This window comes from Drosophila obscura, unplaced genomic scaffold (assembly GCF_018151105.1).
Source record: "Drosophila obscura isolate BZ-5 IFL unplaced genomic scaffold, ASM1815110v1 contig_150, whole genome shotgun sequence".
NCBI lineage: Eukaryota > Metazoa > Arthropoda > Insecta > Diptera > Drosophilidae > Drosophila > Drosophila obscura.
Genome location: NW_024542736.1, coordinates 1,238,060 through 1,255,970, shown reverse-complemented (window position 1 = coordinate 1,255,970; position 17,911 = coordinate 1,238,060). Strand labels below are relative to the sequence as shown.

Below are 17,911 nucleotides of genomic sequence, written 5' to 3'. Positions count from 1 at the left end.
GTGTGGCTAACAACGCCCAAAAATGTATGATGTTTATTTTCAACATTGTAATTCAATTTGAAAATAAATATGATTATTTTGGAGCTTAATTGCGTGCCAGTGCCAGTACCAGTGCCAGAGCCCCAGTGTCAAATGGCAGTGCATTGCCATTGAGTGGCGCAAAATCAGAAGGCGAAATGAAAACATCGAATCGTTTGGTTGTGATGGGGGGGGTGGTGTCAGTGTAGGTGGAGGTGTCAAGCGAGAATAAACATAAATAAGAGGCCCTAAATAAATAGCTGGCCCCAAAAGCCAGCTCGTCCATTAACCCTAACAATGATAACTGATGGAAATTGGCAGCTGACAAATGGATTTGGAATTGCCACCAAAACACAACAAACCATACCGAAGCGTTGCCCCAATTGACTTTCGCTTTTTTGTTGCTTTCCATTGTTTTGCTGCCAATTGATGGGGCAATTTTTGTTTGGCGCTTAGCCGGACATGAACGTGCATAGGTTGCTGCCCAAATAACATTGAAATAGGTAATTTCATTAAATTTTGCGCCCAGCTAAATGACCCTGGGTGGTGGTGCGCGGCTTGGCTTTTGATTTCGTTTTGGGGTTTTCAATTTGTGAGTTCAATTAGATTTCATTTGAATTTATTTGTGCTATTCAGAATGGCCTGGCATTTGAGTGGCCACAGAAGCGGACGGCAGCCGATAGACGTCAGCCGTCGGCATTGTCAAAATTAACCAAATACTTACAAAAGCCAATAACATCAAATTTCATGTTTCTCAATGAGCCAGAGACGAGTTCGAACTGCGAACTGCGAACGCCTACGCGTACTTTATGGCACGGCAGCAAAGTCAAGCAATTGACTTTTATTAATCGGGCCAGCAATTAGCCAAGAAGCTGGCAGGCTGGCTGGCAGGCAGGCAGGCAGCGGCCTTAAAGGCAAATGGCCCAATTCAAGTGCAGTCACGCCATGAGCCATCGCCATCCAGTTCCATTTGTGGATGGCTGGTGCTCAAGCCATGGGCTTATTTATGGCTTACATGTTTGAAAAACCGTTCGAAAGCTTGCTCAGCCTGCGGAGCTTTGCCCGCAGAGGGCGCTGCTCGTCGCTGCTCGTGCTCGTGTGCTGGTCAGCTGTTGCGCAGACGCCGGATCGGCAGCTGCTCAGTTTCTTCCCAGCTCGCAAGCAGTGCGCACGCGCCTCCGCAAGTTCCGCAAGCAGACGCGAAGTGCGTGGCGCCGGCGCTCAGACCAAGACATCGAATTGAGACATCAGCTAACCCCACCCACCCTTCGAGTGTGTGTGTGCGTGTGTGTGGGAGGTGACGAAGCGAAAAGCCGCAAAGTTCACAAGGAAAAAGTTGTGAAAATTGATTTCCCAGCAAGGCGCTGAAGCCAAACCAAAAGCGTTGTGTGCTCGTCTACAAAATAAAACGGTGTGTTTTTGTGTGCGTGTGCGTGTGTGTGTGTAACTATCAAACATAATGATTGTATTAACGATTGTTCGGTTAAGCCATACGAGACCTTATGCTGTAAAATTATACCTCTCTAATGGGCCACATGACCTTACGCTTACGGCTAGCCCTGAGCTATTGTCGGTGGTCTGGTCTGGCCTGGCCTGCCTGGCCTGGCCTGGTCGCTTTGGTAACGTTGTCTTAGGTCAAGGCGGCAGCTACCTCACAATCTGCGTGGTAATTGCTCGCCCCTACCCCCTCCCCCCCCCTTACGAAGCACTTTTCAATGCGGAAGTGTAACGCACAATTATAAACGCATTTCGCATAATTAAAGACATGAAACAAGTTTGTTTAGCTGAAGCTACGAGTATTCTATTTTGATTCTCATTTCCTACTACAAACGAAACGAGTCTAAAGTGAATTAGAAAAGCGCTCATAAATCATAGACGGGCCTCTGCCGCTGTGTCTCTGTGCCTCTACGCATGCGCAATGTTTGTGCGAATTTCACACTCTGTGCGAAATCCAAACAAAGTGAAGACAAACAAGGCAGGCAGGCAGTCAGGCAGGCAGGCAGGCAGGCAGGCAGGCAAGACTGAGGAACCGAAGCTTAAGATACTCTTTAGGTATTTAATTTAAATTCACATATTAACTAGAACTCCGGCTTGTTAAGCTTGGTTCTTTCAAAGATTCTTGAACAACAAACCAGTTCTTTCGTCCCACAAAGACTTGTTTCTTCAATAAATTTAAAAAAATCTTAGTCAGCTGGCTTTAGCACTTATAAATTAATTTTAATAAAAATATGGACATCGGTATGCCTTTTTTTTTCTGCATTTCAAACATCTGCTCACCATCGTAAGACTCTCTACAAGGGTACAAGCAAACGAAAAAACCCAGGCAGTATCAACGAATCATATTCAATTGGAAATTTACACGGCAACGCAAGTCTTAGCTTGCTAATTGTAGGCTGAGTCAGAGTGAGACCGAGTCAGAGATAGAGACAGATAGTGACAGAGAGAGAGAGAGAGAGTCAGATGCAGCAACGTCAATGGCGCATGCGCAACAGTTTTGCCCGCTTTGGGGTTTCTGGGTCTCTGTCTCTCTGCCTCTCGTCTCCGCTTTGCCTCTGCCTCTGCCACTGCCATCGCCTCTGCCTCTGTTTCTGTCGTACGTTTTCGCTTGCGGTTTCTTTCGTGTAATTGTGACGCAATTTTCGTGTGAGTTTGTTTTAGTCTCGCACCGTCAGCTGCGCCCCTGCCCCCCCCACCCCTCCCCTTGAACACGACTTGATATACTGCTGAGTACTGAAAACGAAAGCGGCAAAAAAAAATACAGAAAAAAAAATCTGCGCTACAGATGCAGCTACTACTCGTACTACTATATGTAGCTGTTTCTGCCGTGTGCAATGTGCATTACCTTCAAGTGGCTGGCTTGATCCGTCGACTGACTTCCAGTTAGGTTAGTTGCAATTCGCACGCGCCTAAGCACAGTTCGCTTCCGACAAAGAAATATACAGACAAATAAATAGAGGAACAAACTTTACGGTATAAATGTGGCAATTAATTAATAAAGTTGGGCTCGAATTGGAGCGTTACCTACCCGTAAGGAATGGGTAGGAGCGTGCGGCGGAATGTGCAGTGGTGTGTGTGCTGCTCTTCCTTTAGTTGGATTTCGTAATTGTTTGCTAACTGCCGCGCTTCATTGACTTTTCAACCCAAAAACAATGGCTGAAACGTGGCTTTCTGTGGTCGCTTCTGCTTTCTCGATGGTTTGTTCTCGATTCTCGTGTACCTACCAACTGCTCGTATTGATGCAACTCCGCTGCTGCGGTTGCCCACTCAGCCGAGGCCCCAAAACTGTTGGTGGTTTTTTGGCATGGACTTTTTGGGGGCGCAACTTTAATTAATTTTGTGCGGCTTTGAAAAATAATTAAATCACTCTCCTTAATTGCCCCTCAACTTTCAGGGGAAAGTAAGGTATACAAAATGCACGAAAAAAAATCCAACAAAAATGTGTCCATGCATAATGCATAATTGAATAATGGCCAGACAAGTATCAATCGCTTTTAATTGCTGCTACAGCTTATTTCGATTTATTGTTTAATAATTTATTTAACTCTTTTTTTTTTGTTTTTTCTTTTTATTTTTGTGCGCGCTCACTTTACGCTGTCGACGTCATAGCGATTTCATGGCCAATGTCAGTAAGAAGTGAAGTGAAGTGCGCGCTCAACAAGTTTGTTGTATCTGTATCCGCGTGCGTACAGAGAGCGAGAGATAGATTCCATGTCCCCTTCTCCACAGTCTCAGATATACATATATATGTATGTAGATGCTTGAACGCAACGCTGAAAGAGTTTCGAGTGTACGAATAATCAATTTCATGATGAGAATCTTCTAAACTGACAGCCCCGCACTCTGACGCACCACGAAACCGGAGACTGGAAGCGACAATGTCAATGACTAGACGAAAGAATCTGGTTTGCAAAAGTCGCTGCCAGGTACGAATTGAACGCCAGTCTGTAGATTTTGCTTCTGGGTCTAATTGTTGCCTACTACAGAATGAAAATGTTCTGAAAACATATGCGACAGACATCAGACAATGTCCGGAATGCAACTTAGTTTTGTATGAGATACGTTTAGAACATCTGCGACAGCTGCTGGGTACTCGAATTGCAATGAAATGTGGTTCCAATTTTTGCCTTGCCAGCCATTGAGTTCCGGTTGTGGGTTTTGGGTTCTGCTCCAGGGTTTTAATTGATTTTCTGTAGTTAGTGCAACTTATCAAGAAAACCTTTTTCCCTTATGTTTTTGCCTGCGGTTCAGATTGGCGCTACGGCCAAACTTTTGATTTATGTGAGCAAATTTCAGAGCAGGCCAACGCGGTGGCGTATGCGTAATTACGGCCTCACTTGGTGGCAAAGTTTTTTGGCCACCTTTCGGGTAGCAGCTTTGCTAATTAATTGCGCTTCGACGCAGCTGCCGAAAGGTGAAAGAATTGCCCACATAAAGGTGCAAATGATACAAGTGGTTGCCCCATCCACACACACACACATGTACACACACATGCAAACACACACGCAGCCACACACGCATGTATAATATATATATGTATGTACAAGTGGCTGCTGTGGCTGTGTACGTGATGGGAATGTCAAAGGCAGGAAGAGGCCTCCGCCGATGACACGCCCACTCAGCAAGGGGATATAAAACAGTTTGGCACCATTTTTCACAGGCAAAACTAAGCACGAGACGTTGTGGCATACCTCTCTCTCCCCCTATCACTCTCCCTCTCACTCACTGTCTTTCCTTCTATTTCTGTGTGTGTGTGCAGGTAATTAGACATGTAACTGAGTGTGTGGGTGTGTGTGTGAAAGTGCGAGTGTGAGTTGTCTGGCAAACGCCTCAAGTGTTGAAAATTGGCCATATTTATGTCGGCCAAAAAGCAGTGTCTGGTCTGGTCTGGTCTGGTGTGGTCTGGTCTTGTGTGGCCTGTCCCGGTCTGGTCTGGCCTCTTGGCAGTGCGTGTGTGTGCCGAGACATAAATTGCATTGAAATGCCACAGACGTGTGCGACCTTGAGGGCTGTCGTTGTAAGAGTTTCTGAATTTAATTCAAGCCAATTTCTCTCCGTTTATTCGCAGTTAAACTTGAACGATAATGCTCCAATTGTGCACCATCTACGCGTGCGCCAATGGTACGCTGGGCCTGAATTTGAGTCGCGCCCCCTGGGATCCGTATCCATGGGTCAGCGGGGTGCAGGCGAAATCAAATGCGGAGCGCGGCGGTGTACGCATTGGCGATACTCTGTTGGAGCTGAATGGAGTGGACATACTCGGCTTAAGGATCAGTGAGCTGGCCCATCGACTGGCCGAGCACTGGCACAGTGGGGCCGAGTGTGTGACCATGATGATGTGGCGCCAGCAGGCAGCCATCACATCGCCCGAAGATGCTGAGGAGGCATCCCATGCTGTGGTGAGTACGAAAACGCGCTGCATAATTGGCATGGCCATTCTGATGCCTCAAGTGCTGGCAGCTGGCAGCTTGTACTTGTAGCTGATTTGTCGATTGGTTAAATGGGGCATTGTCATACACGAATTTGCTGCAAAGTGGGCAGCAGTACTCGTAATGCCGCTGCTTGTTGCCGCTGCTGTTCACGTGCCACTGCACGTTACGTAATGCTGATTGGCTTAATGACTGTGGCTCTGTCTTAGTAATTAGTCGCTCCGCAGCTTGGTCCACTTACTTTGTGGGCAGCGTAAGCAATTTTCCCCGTTCAGAGTATTGCTCTAACAAAAAAAAAAAAATGCATCCATGTACCTTTAGCTATCCTTGAGATACGCACATTGAATGCTTTTCATTTTCGTGCTGTAACATCCCAGCCACGCCCTGTAGGTGTCGCCTTCGGGCTTTGCCCACTGGGCGTGTTGGTTTGTTTGTCTGTCTGTCGACCAGTGAAGCTGTTTATTTTATTATTGAATTCAATTGAATTGAAATAATGCAATTTTGTTCTTGACACATCATGTGTACTTTATTACAATTCAATTGAGCCATGGTGCTCAGAGGGTGAAATGGGAAACTGGCTGGACAGTCCACACACACACACACACAAATAGCTGAGTGCATACCTGCTGGCTGATGGCACACGTGGAAAGTCCATTTCAATCAAGGCTGAAGGCTATGCTAGGCATCTGCAACCGAATCAATCCGAGTGTCTGTCTGCATCGTATCTGTGTGTGTGTGTGTGTGTGTGTGGCACGTTAAACAGATTAAACTTGGCCATGCCGATGGATGGATGGATGGACTGATGTGTTGTATGTATGTGTTACTGGTGGCTGTTTAATCATTTTATTGAATTACAATAATGCAGTGCTTTGCTCGTTTTGATAATTGAATATGCGTTGCATGGACATCAGCAGCTCAAATGGATGCATTTAACAGCATTAAAGGCATTCTTTGGATGCATTCATTCATTCGATTGAATTCCGATCACCTTGAAGCAAAACCCTTAAAATTAACCAAAGTATTCGTACGCTTTCTTTTGTGTCTTTGCAGCAGCATGGAATTAATCAACAATCGCTGCAAAAGTTTGCAACATGCCTTCAACATATTTCCCAATTACTGGAGTGTCCTGTGTGCCTTGAGGTAAGTGGGTGGATGGGTGATGGGTGGATGTGTGGGGTTGGCACGAAAAGGGCAATCCAGCCGCTGTTGCATGTGCGTTGCATATCGATGAGGTCGCTCTGCTGGCTGGCTGGCTGGCTGGTTGGTTGGTTGGCCCGTGCATCGACTCCTCAGTAGCTGGAGTAGCTTTAGTTTTAGTTCGTCATTATCTAAACTCAACTCGTCGGAACTCTCTCAAAACTTAGTTGCCAGCAGTTGCCGCTTGTTTGCCTTTGAGAGGCTCTGCTGCTGCTGCTGCTGCTGCTGCTGCTGCTGCTGCTGCTGTTGCCCGTCCTGATCTCAATCCCAACCCAATCCTAGTGCCAATCCCAGTCGCAGTGCCAGTCCCCATACCCATCCTCATACCCTTCCGGTTTTGCGTTGATTTTGCTGCGCAAGTTTGTTGCTAATCACTTGACTGTATATAAAGTTTTGCAACGTTGGCCTGCCAGTGATTGCTGCCCCCTTGACTCTTGGCTCTGTCACCCGTTACCGCCTCTCCCGCCGCTCTCTTTCTCTCACTCTCTCACACAGCCTCTCTGTCAAGCAGGTATAGTACGGTGCTAGCATTGTTTACTCAATTACTCAAACGACGCACCACGCCAGAGCCGAGTTGAGCCGCCTCCGCCTATGCCTTTGCATCCGCCTGCCTTCCTGTCGTCATGTTGGCAGTTAATGGCCGTCGGTTATGTTCTGGCCAAGTGTTTTTATATGAGCACCCTTACCTGAGCAGTGTACTATGCATTTAATCAGCTGTTTGCAACTAATACTTAATCCTGCGCAGCAGCAACAGTTGAGTCCGCATGCCAGTGCCCTTCAGTGCCCTCCAGTGCTTTATTTAAAAGTCGAAACCGCTTGATTTGTATCATAAAATCATAATAGTTATTGTTCCAAAACAAAAAAGGGCACTGCAAGGGTATTTTAGCCATCGATTCCAGCCAGTTTTTCCTGCTTGTTTTTGTATGCTTCGTTTTTGTTTTTTTCGTGCTATATTGAAGTGGGTTTTTGATAAATGTTTGCCCTGGCATGTGATTTGATTAGTTTGGCAAAATACATACATATACATATGTACATATGTATGTATATGTATATAGGAGAGTACGAGTACAGAGCGTACCAGATCAGGCAATGTGATTGATTATGTCGTTTAAAAATCAAATATTGACGATTAGGCAGATGTGTGCACATACAGCTATATATGTATACATATATACATATGTACATATGTGCATATGTAGTGGAAGTCAGTGTGACTAATCGTGTCATTCGCCTGCGGATGTTCCACCCACTTTTCGGGCTGCTCCCGATACTCATTCTGTTGCGCCCAGAGCTCGTTGTGCATTTAAATTGAAGCTGCCGGCGAGTGTCGGGGGGCTTTAAATTTATTTATGTCCAGCTTGTCAGCAAAAACATAAATTTAATTAATTAGACAAGATAAAGAGTGTCGGGACCTGCAGGCGGCCCAACCGACCGACCGACACTCGCTTGCCGCTCTTGCCACTTGCCACTGCAGCACTGCCGTGCAGGCCATTTAAAATGTAAAGTTATTTTCAAATGAAATTCTCGCTTGCAGCACATCTCTTCGTGTGGCACTCACTGTTCGTGTGTTGGCCAGTCAGTGTCAGTGTCAGTGTGTGGCTATAAATTAAGCATGTGCAGGAGAACCGGCACCGGTCCGGAGTGGAGCGGAGTAGGGACAGGGACTGTAAAGGACACATCACTGCCAGTACCAAGAGCAGAAATAGCCACGCTGCAACGCCTTCAAAGTGGGGCAGCCAGCTAGAGCCAGCCGCAGAGCTGTGTCTGGGAGCTGAGAGCTGAGAGCTGGGACTCGAACTCCACTTGCAGCTGCACTGAATAATTTGTTTATTAACCCAAAATCAGTTTATGCCGGCTACGCTAGTTCCACCCACCCATCTCTTCCGTCTTCTATCTCCATCACTATCACTATCTCTGGGACTTACCCTGCTACTCGTACTTTCCTTGCCTCACTGGCCTGCGGCTTAGTTGCTGGAGAGACAGAGAGAGAGAGAGAGAGTGTCCTTTAGATTTGGCAATTATTACTGAAGCACGAAGCAGGCATTATACGAGTTTTGTATTATGAGAGCATACACTCGTACATATGTACATATGTATATGTGTATATGTATGCTATATGCTATATGGTAGTGCCATATTCTTTATGCATGCATGTGCGAGCGTGTCTGAGCGTGTTTTTGGGGGGCTATTTTATGTATGCAAAAACACACACAAGTCCATTAAGTTATTAAGGGATTTTGTTTTGCTAGCCTTTCAATACTACGAGTAGTAGTGTGCATTCTCGATTCCCTTCAAAGATAATCGCCTGCATTAGCCATGCCATCCTGCCATGCTCCATCCTGCCTTGTGGCATGCTCCTGGCGGTCGGATAAGGATTTAGCATTAGGTTTCCCTTGTTTGACATTAAATCGGGCATGAAAATGTTTTTGTTTCATTTAAATATGCATAAATTTTCAGTTCATTTAATTTTCATAAATTTCCCAAGCAAACAGCAAACCTGAAAATTCATGAAATTGGCTTTCAACATCAAAAGGAGATGATTAACTTACACTCTTTACACTTTAAACCAAAAACCAAAAACCAAACGGCCCCAAGGCCATTGCTTGGCTTAAGTAAACGAGCAAATTGTGAAAAGTGCATTGCCATTTGAATTTTATTAGCTTTCCTTTACCCACTTGTGTGTGTGGCAAAACACACACACAACAGAAGTGCAATTATTGGTTGGATGTACTAGGCACTGCTTTAGGGATTTACATGAATTTTTCGCGTGGAACAACATTTGCAATCCCCAAATTCAGGCAACCACAAATTTAGAGCTCACTTTTATGTAACAAAAAAAAATAATGCAAAAAGAATGTTCGGTTAAAAATTATACAAAAATTTCAAATGTACTTTCATTGGTATTTATCTACATGATATCTACGTACCAAGTACATGCTACATAAATTCTACATGCGTTGAACACACTAAAAGTGTTGCATACCTTTAAGCTGAATAATTAAAAGTAGTACAAATCAGGTATAAATTAGATTTTAAAATCGAAACAAAAATTAAATACTATATATTTAGAAAATGAACAATCCACTCAGTCAGTGCAAACAATTGTATAAGCTCTCCTTGTTTTGTACAACGAATGTTTTAATTTCCTGTTCCATTTCCATTTCCACTTCCCTTTCCATCAATATTGTTTTAGCTTAGATCATTTAATTGATTTCCATCACTAATTGGAGTCGTTGTTTATGTATGCAGGGGTATTAAAATTGAAAGCGTTTGCTTATGGCCATTTAAGCCAATAACAAACAATCAAATACGAACCAAACTAAAAACTCCTATTCCGAACACGTACACGTGCTTGAATATATATCCCAGCAGCCAGTATTCTTATTTCGTATTTGTTTTTGGTGCTGGCTTTATTTAAAAGAGTACTGCTAGGGTATATTGTTATTTTATAGAGAATATCAGTTCCCATATATAGAGTAGAAGAATACTAGAAGAGTGTACGCTAGTTATAAGGAAAGACAGTAAGCTCCAAGTGGGTTTTGTAACTCCCAAGCTCAAATAAGTGAACATCTGAAAGTCCATTCGATAGAGATGTAATCTTGCTGCTGCTGCTGTACCTGTTTTTGTGTTTAAATTGCAATCGAATCGTTTTACATTTGTAATACTTGCAAAGCAGTTTGGCCAAATCGTTATACCAAAACAAAAAAAAACAAAAAAAAGAAGAAAGTCTGAAAGCTTCAGACCAGAAATTGTTTCTTTATTCAGCCAAATTTATGTTTGGCTGCATATTTACAACAGTTTTTGCTACCGAACACAGACGCACACGTGGCCGCCCCCTTTTATGGAGGGGCAGAGACAAAAAGCATCATCCAAATTTCAATACATATTCTTCAGTCTGTCAGTCGATCCGATTTTCCGCTTTACGTTTTTCTTCTTTTCTTTTATTTTATTTTTATTTTGTTTTATTTTTATATATATTTTTTTTTGGTATTTTCTGTTGTTTTTCTGTGTGTTTTTTGTCAGAGGGCCAGGGCCAGGGCCAGGGCCAGCTTGAAATGCGCAAAAGTATTTTTGTGCGCATCAAATACCCGTACATTTGTATTATTTTAAATCCGCTTGCAATATTTTCAATTTGATTTTCAATTTAAATGGAAAGCTTTCTGCGCACAACATACCCAATAAAATACATTTTTCATGTCAATGCGAGTAAAGGAAAAAAGACAGGAGCAGCCTCGGTAAGAAGGCGGCACCATGTTGCAGGGGATTGCCAAAAATATGTACGAGCAAGCAATAATCAAATTTAGTTTTGAGTTCTGAGCATTACATATGACTAGAATTGGTTTTGTTCTTTCTTCGGAATCCAATTCGATGTACAGTGTACAATCAAGAAGCAATCAGAGAACGTTGCAGCGCGCCCTTTGAGTTTGCTCACTGCCCATGATAGTTATAATTAAATGAAATAAAACCCCCAATGCCCCCATGCCTCATTGTATTAATTAAACGTACATGTTTTCATAAAGATTTTCTCTTCTTTATTTCTTTTTTTTTTGATTTATTTTCACTATGTGGCTGCACTTCCTTTGACTTGGTTTCTCCCTCCCTCCAACTGGCAAACGAACAACAACAACAACAAAAAATCAGGTCATCAAACCACCTGGATGGCAGTGCTGCAACGGACACGTGCTCTGCAATAATTGCCGCAGCCGGTCCGTCAAGTGTCCGGTGTGTCGTGTGCCACTGGGACCCAGGGGACGCTGCCTGCTGTCGGATAAATTATTCACCCTGCTGGCAGAGAGTTTTCCCTGCGATGGCGGTAAGTTCAACCCACATTACTTGTTGTATTTATAACTTTTATCTAACTAATCGTGGTAAAACGATACCCAAATTAGCGTTGTCATTAGGCGACATCTGTCTTGGGTGTGCGTCTGTGTGTGTGAGTGGATGGATCTTGAGCCAAAATATATCAAAAGATATATCATCATCATCCAGCTGTCATTTAATTTGTGCCCAAAAACTTTTGAGTAGCGCCAAGTGTCAATTTTTTCACTTAAATCTCAGCTAAAACAGACAGAGAGAGAGAGACAGCGAGACTGAGAGAAAGTCCTGAAAGCAAATGAAAGCAAAAATGGTGAGGAGCGGCAAGTCAAGAGTGCTTGAAATGGAGCGCAATGGCTCATCTTCTGCTTCTGCTTTTGTTCTTCTTCTTTTTTTTTATAGCATAATTATGTAACATAAATTGCTAAAGTTTTTCACGCTTTATGCTGTTGCCATATTGTTTGGCATTGCGTTACATATTCCAGTTGTTTCTGTTGCTTCTGTTGTTTCTGCTGCTTATAGCTCTGGCTACGCTTAAAGTTTTGGACGCCCCTCGTTGCCATTTTCAATCTGTGTCGTGTCCGCCGTCCGTCCGCCCAACTCAACTTCAAGTGAAGTTTACATCGTAGGTAACAAGCGGCAACAATAACAAACACGAAAGATTCTTTCGCCGTTGTCTGCATTTGCTTTTACTTGTTGGTCTTCATTTTTGCCAACTTCCTGTGCGTTCTTTTCCGCTTGTACACGGTACCAGCAGAGTACGTGGGTTTATTACCAGCCAAAAGACAGCAGCAACAGCAAGCTTAAGATATTTATATTTTATAGAAGTGAATTATGAGATTTTGAATGGTTTTGGGGTGTTTAGTGTGAATTTCTTTTCGTTGCAATTCCAGAGGGTTTCAGGGATACTATTTACCGATTAGCGGGTATCTTACAGTCGCAATTATATGAACTGTATTCCCCACTTCTGTTTTTGTTTCCTCTCTTGTTTAGCTTAGTCTCTGCTTAGTAAGTTTTTATTTCTTCTACATTAAGTGTGCATTCTTTATGTTTTTGCTGAGATTTTCTGCTCCTCTTCCGGTTCCTGATCCCGTTCATATTTATATAAAGATGAAGAAATTTATTTACTTTGCTTTTTTTCTTCTGCTTCTATTTTCATTTGCCACTTAAACTTCTTGAGAGTTGCCTGGCCAAGGGGCAGGTGCAGGGCTGGTTTGTGTAGGGACCTAACGAGCGCAAAAGGACAATTCCAACTGCAGAAAAACTTGAAAATTTTGAGGCCATCAACAATTGTGCGTATGCCATGGAGGGGGGCACCCTGAGGGGCAGCTGAATGTACAGTGAATGACAGTGGTGGGCCCATGGATATTTATTCGTGGCAACAGTTATTGCATTTACATTTTGGGACCCATTTCTGTTGCTGTTGTTGTTGAACTTTTACCCATTTTGTTGTTGCAGGGAAAACCAACAAGGTGACTACGGACCAGGACCAGAACCAGGACCAGGCCCCGCAGGTCCAGCGAAAACTGAGCAGCGTCAACAAGTGCACAAATGAATATCATAATCAACCAAAAATGGCGCTGGCCAAGTCAAACTCCGGCAAGAAGTGCGGCAAACAAATCTCCAGGCAACTGCAGCTGGACGCAGTGGCAGTTGTGGTTCTGAATGGCAGACACAGCAGCGGTGCAGGTGCAGATGGAGATGGAGATGGGGATGGCGGTAATGGCGGGGTGCTGCAGCAGCACCAGCACCAGCAAATGCCAAAGGGAAATGAGGAAAATGCTCGAATTCGAAATAATGTCGCCGACAACAGAAACAGCAACCACAACAGCAACGGCAACAGCAACGGCAACGCCAACGGCAGCATCACCAGGAGGTGGCACAGTCAGGGCCAGGACGAGAAGGACCTGCAACGTTGCACACTGATAAAAGTGCAGCACCAGGAGAGTCGTTTCAACGAGCAGCAGAAGAAGTCGGCGCTGGAAGTGCTCGAGAGCAACAATATGCTCGTTAAACCAAAGTTAAAGTTGAGTAGAAAAAGTTGTCGGATTACAGGCAAAGATCAAGACGGATTGCGCTGTGATGAAGTTGCAAACATAAATACGGGGCAACACCCAGCAACGGGGCAGAAGGTGGAGGAGGAGCAGCTGGGGCAGAAGCAGGAGCAGGTGATGCAGTCAGCTGGCGGCAAAGGCCAGCTGCAATTTCAAAATTATCATTGCCCCACTGGGAAATCATGTATCTTAAGCTGCAGCAGCAGCGTCGCGCTGCTGAAACTTTCCCAGCCAGCGGCTGGCTCTCGGAACAAATTGTCAAGCGTCATAGATGGGGACGCCACCGCAGACGCAGCGGCACTGGGTGCCGGAGTGGCAGCTCCTGTGGCAGCCGAAATTGCAGCGGCCACCTTATCAGTGGGGAGCCATAAACAGGCGCCAGCATCTGAAGTAAATCAGGCAACGTCGTCGCTGGTTTCGGGGTCGGGGTCGGGGTCGGGCGCGTCGTCATCAATAAAGTCCTGCGAGTGGCAGCTGCTGAGGCATCTCAGCACCGAACACCGCCTGGCCGTGCTGCACTCCTACGGCACGTTCGGTGAGCGGCTGCACGTCCAGCTGCCGTCCCAGCAGACGGTGGCATGCCTCAGTCTGAGCGAGGATGTCAGTTTGGGCCACGAGAATGTCAGAGTGCACACATTTTTCCTGGCTGTCATACCGATCAGCGCAGGGCATGGGCATGCCGTCTTCCTCTGGCACCTGGACCGGCCACAGGAGGAGCCACACTTTGAGACTGTCATCGAGACACAGGGCGGGCGTGTCAAGTGGTTTGGTGCCGCCCACTCACTCAGGCGCAGCTGGCCGGAGATTGCTGCCACTGGCCATTTCCTCAGCTGCCACAACCTGCCGGAGAACGCCTGCGCAGCCTTTGATATCACAGTGAAACGAAAGTACCCCCAGCCCTAGACTTACGGCCAGCATTCTCCGCTATTTAGCTTTAGCCTAACCCTAATTAGTGTTTAGTTTAGAATATTAATTTGTGTGTGTGGAATGCGAAGACTGCAAATGAATTTCGCCCATTTATAATCTGTGTAATTTGCAACCAATTTTCATGGCATTCCATGTTGAAACAGTTGAAATAAAAACCGAAATACCAAAATATGCACAAGTGGAGCCATGGGAATGAAAAATCTCTTGACGAACTTGACGGTTGTGTGCTTTGTAAATTATATTTGCATTTTTTTAACGGATCGGCTCTTGTTCGTGTTCGCGTTCGTGTATTTATTCGCAAAAATGCAAAACGCAATTTGGAAATGTGTTTAATGTGCAATATTTTTAATTAATAAAAACATTTAGAAATTTGCTGGCCACGCAAATTGAACGTCATGTAAACATCGATGTTTTAAATACCCTGCATTGAATTGGTTAGGAATTGGTAAGGCATAAAGGAAGTTGCAGCTACCTCGCACACCGATACCACAGTATTTTTGGATCGTTGGGAATGCACACACTATTGCACAATTTCCCATTTTCCGATATTTTAATAACGTGCTATTTTGTTTTGCTGTTGTTGTTGTCAAGAGTATTCCGGTTTCGTGGCTCAATGGGTGAATGTTTCTTTCTTGTTGAAAAATAACACCGATATTTGCATTGCAGACCACCAGAAACGGGCAGCAGCGACTAGCGCTTGTCTGTTTGCTGCCTCCTGATAATTGACTTGCATGCAAATTAATGTTTTTTGCCCCGATATTGTTTTTGCTGCTCCTGCTGCTCCTGCTGCTCCTCCGTGTTCCTCCTGTTGCCCTGTCCGTGTGCGTTTGGCCGACAAACAGTAAACACGGGGGCCAAACCCATGAGTAATTTTCATCAGTGCCATGCAATACATAAATCTCTGCACCATCGATGTTTACCATATTTAAGGAAAAAACTTCAATTTTCATACAACAAAAATCACAGTGCCCACCAACTATACTATACAATAATACTATACTATACTATGCTATACCATACAGACTTTCTATATAGTCCATGTTTGGGTGCGCTGACTGCGTGTGCACGTGCAAATAAAGGAACGTTTTTTTTTATTTTGTTGCTTTATTATAAATTTTTTTGTGCGCACTCGACCCCAGCCTCGGTTTGGTTCGGTTTGCTTTTGTAGCCTTTCCACGCTGTCGCCTGTTTGTTTTTGATGAGCCATCATCATCATCATCAACATCTTATGCACTGCGCTGCCATTGAGGTATGGCATGCATGTGTATCGGGCAGTGCAGAAAAAGAAAAAAAAACTACGAGTTTATAGTTAAAATAAATTAAAAATTTCTGCATACGACACTTTTTGTCGCTCAACCTGACACATTATGTGCGCCTCTGATGATGAGGAGATGATCTGGTTGCCAACACGGAATATGGTCGATGGAGGGGTGGAGGTGGACAATGAAAACACTGTGCTGCATCCTTAGCGGTCCATCAGGTAAATTAAAAAGGCCGATGCCGGATCGCAATTACGAAAAAAATTGGCAAAAATGATGAGCCAGTAAAAATGCAAATTTCAGAAAACAATTATAAAAACCAAAAAAATGCATCGTTTGGCGGACAGTCGACCCATTAAGGATATCAAAGAATGTTCGAGAGGTAATGCAAGCAATTGGTTCAGGAAATGCAACAGAAATGATTGAAAGCTGCCAAATTGGATACGAAAAAATCGTTGCTAGTTTTTGAACTCTCAAATGGAATTGAATTTGTAGTATTAATGATACTTGATAAATATACAAATCAGATTCTGATTGATTGATTGAAAGTTAATGAAATTGATAAGTATTTACTTTTATTCCGGTCCGGATCGGGTACTTATTACTGAAATGAAATCTAAGAAGCTCTCTGCTTGACAACCACATACCCAAGTTGCGCAATATTTCAGTAGCCAGCGCTCATTTCTTTATCAATTCCGGATATTTTACTATCGTACTAACATTTCATTTATTTATCGGGTTATTGGGCAGCTAAAAAAAGAAAAATATGGGAAATTCAATCGTAATTCGTAGGAGAGATAAGCGTTTCTGGTTCAGCCGGTTCTTCGGTTCTTCGGTTCGACTTCAACCCAGCAAAGCTTTCACGCAACTGCAAAGCGCCTTGGAGCAAGGCATATTAATAAATGAGGTAAGCAAATCCACAAAATGTGCTCTCACAATATTTTCTGGGGTTGAGTGGGGCAGCCAAAGGACTGACCCAAGTGTCTAACCGCCCAAGAACTCCTTCTTGTTCTCGTTCTTTGCATTCAACTGTGCATTCCAATCCTCTTTCATTCCCAGTCGGCACACTTTTTGTGCAACTTCATAGCCGTCTTGGCCAGCTCAAGGGGTGTTAAAACAAGGAGAAGAACGCTCACAGAACGCTCTCACTGTCTAACACACCTACCATTGCCTGTACAGACTCCTGCTGACAGGCCAACTCTCCCATTTCCTCTCTCTTCTTCAGCCAACCCTTCCCACGCGCACGACCCTTGCCCATACATAATCTCTCTCCTCTTTGTTAATATTTCTCCATTTTCGCGGACAAGGCGACGTTTGTTTTGCGACGCTTATTTTGTTTGCCAATTAGTTTTAATCGAAGAGAGCGCCCCACAGCCGCTTCTCCGGGCAAGTGCACAATCGCCGCCTCAATTGCTTTTCTAATTAATGCGTTGCGCCAATATTTGCCAGAGCACGTGTAATACAATTAATGAAATCCGATGTGCCCGCTGGCCCCAGAAGCAGCGGCAGCAGCAGACACAGACACAGACCGAACCCTACTCTGGCTGTGTCTCAGCGCCTCGAGCGTCGCGCGTCTTATTGTTCTTTCTTGCAGTGCAGCGTTCGGTCTAGTTCGGTCAAGCGGTCGCTCGGTCGATTGCGTAGCTATCGCTCTATCTCTGTGCCCTGTCGTTCGTACGTTCTTCTCTCGGAATCGGCTGTCAATAAAGCTCCAAACGCATACGTCATCCATTGAGTATCAGCGACGGCGGCGACGCGACCTCTCTTTGTTTTGTGCTTTTTCGTTGTTTTTGATTTTTGCTCAGTTTTGTTTTGCTTGGCTCTTCTGTTGCTGTGCCGTGGAGTCTTGTGCTGAAGCGGGAGAGAGGGAAACATGAGCAGCGAATTTGGTGAGTACCCTTTAAGGGGGAATATTCGTGTTAGGTATTTATTTTGTAACTAATCGAAAAAAACAATTAATTTGACAATTAAACACTCAGACATATAGCCAAAAAAAAGTTAAAATAGTGCCACATAATACAAAGTATTATGGAAGCATGAGCATGTATTTATTCCATCAAAAACAAACAACTATCCCCTGCTTAACAGATCCGCAAGGGTATCTAATGCGCGACTCGCATCTTTTTTTCTGTATTTATTTTTATTATATTTAGCATGTGGACTTTTTTTTGGCCACTGCTGTTAATTGACGAGTTTATGGTTAATCAATTAAATA

General features: G+C 44.2%; 1 protein-coding gene across 3 annotated transcripts; it reads left to right on the top strand.

Moving 5' to 3' along the window:
• Positions 1-1,180: 1,180 nt before the first annotated feature.
• LOC111079252 lies at positions 1,181-15,531 on the top strand. Of its 3 annotated transcripts, none has more exons than XM_041591645.1 (5): positions 1,181-1,429; positions 5,084-5,414; positions 6,498-6,584; positions 11,283-11,454; positions 12,915-15,531. In XM_041591645.1, exons 2-5 carry the CDS (start codon positions 5,100-5,102, stop codon positions 14,411-14,413), a joined length of 2,073 nt encoding a protein of 690 aa, XP_041447579.1. In that variant the 5' UTR covers positions 1,181-1,429; positions 5,084-5,099; the 3' UTR covers positions 14,414-15,531. The 3 variants fall into 3 exon arrangements, with proteins under 3 accessions (XP_041447579.1, XP_041447577.1, XP_041447578.1); XM_041591643.1 differs by having other exon boundaries at positions 6,495-6,584; positions 12,915-15,530; XM_041591644.1 differs by lacking the exon at positions 1,181-1,429 and adding an exon at positions 2,913-2,988 and having other exon boundaries at positions 6,495-6,584; positions 12,915-15,530.
• Positions 15,532-17,911: the final 2,380 nt, after the last annotated feature.

What these genes read in the sequence shown, in the direction of transcription:
- LOC111079252 (XM_041591643.1), top strand. Translation starts at nt 5,100, where the DNA reads ATGCTCCAATTGTGCACCATCTACGCGTGCGCCAATGGTACGCTGGGC. An exon ending in AGGAGGCATCCCATGCTGTG is followed by an intron (nt 5,415 to 6,494) that starts GTGAGTACGAAA and finishes GTGTCTTTGCAG; the next exon opens with CAGCATGGAATTAATCAACA. An exon ending in GAGTTTTCCCTGCGATGGCG is followed by an intron (nt 11,455 to 12,914) that starts GTAAGTTCAACC and finishes TTGTTGTTGCAG; the next exon opens with GGAAAACCAACAAGGTGACT.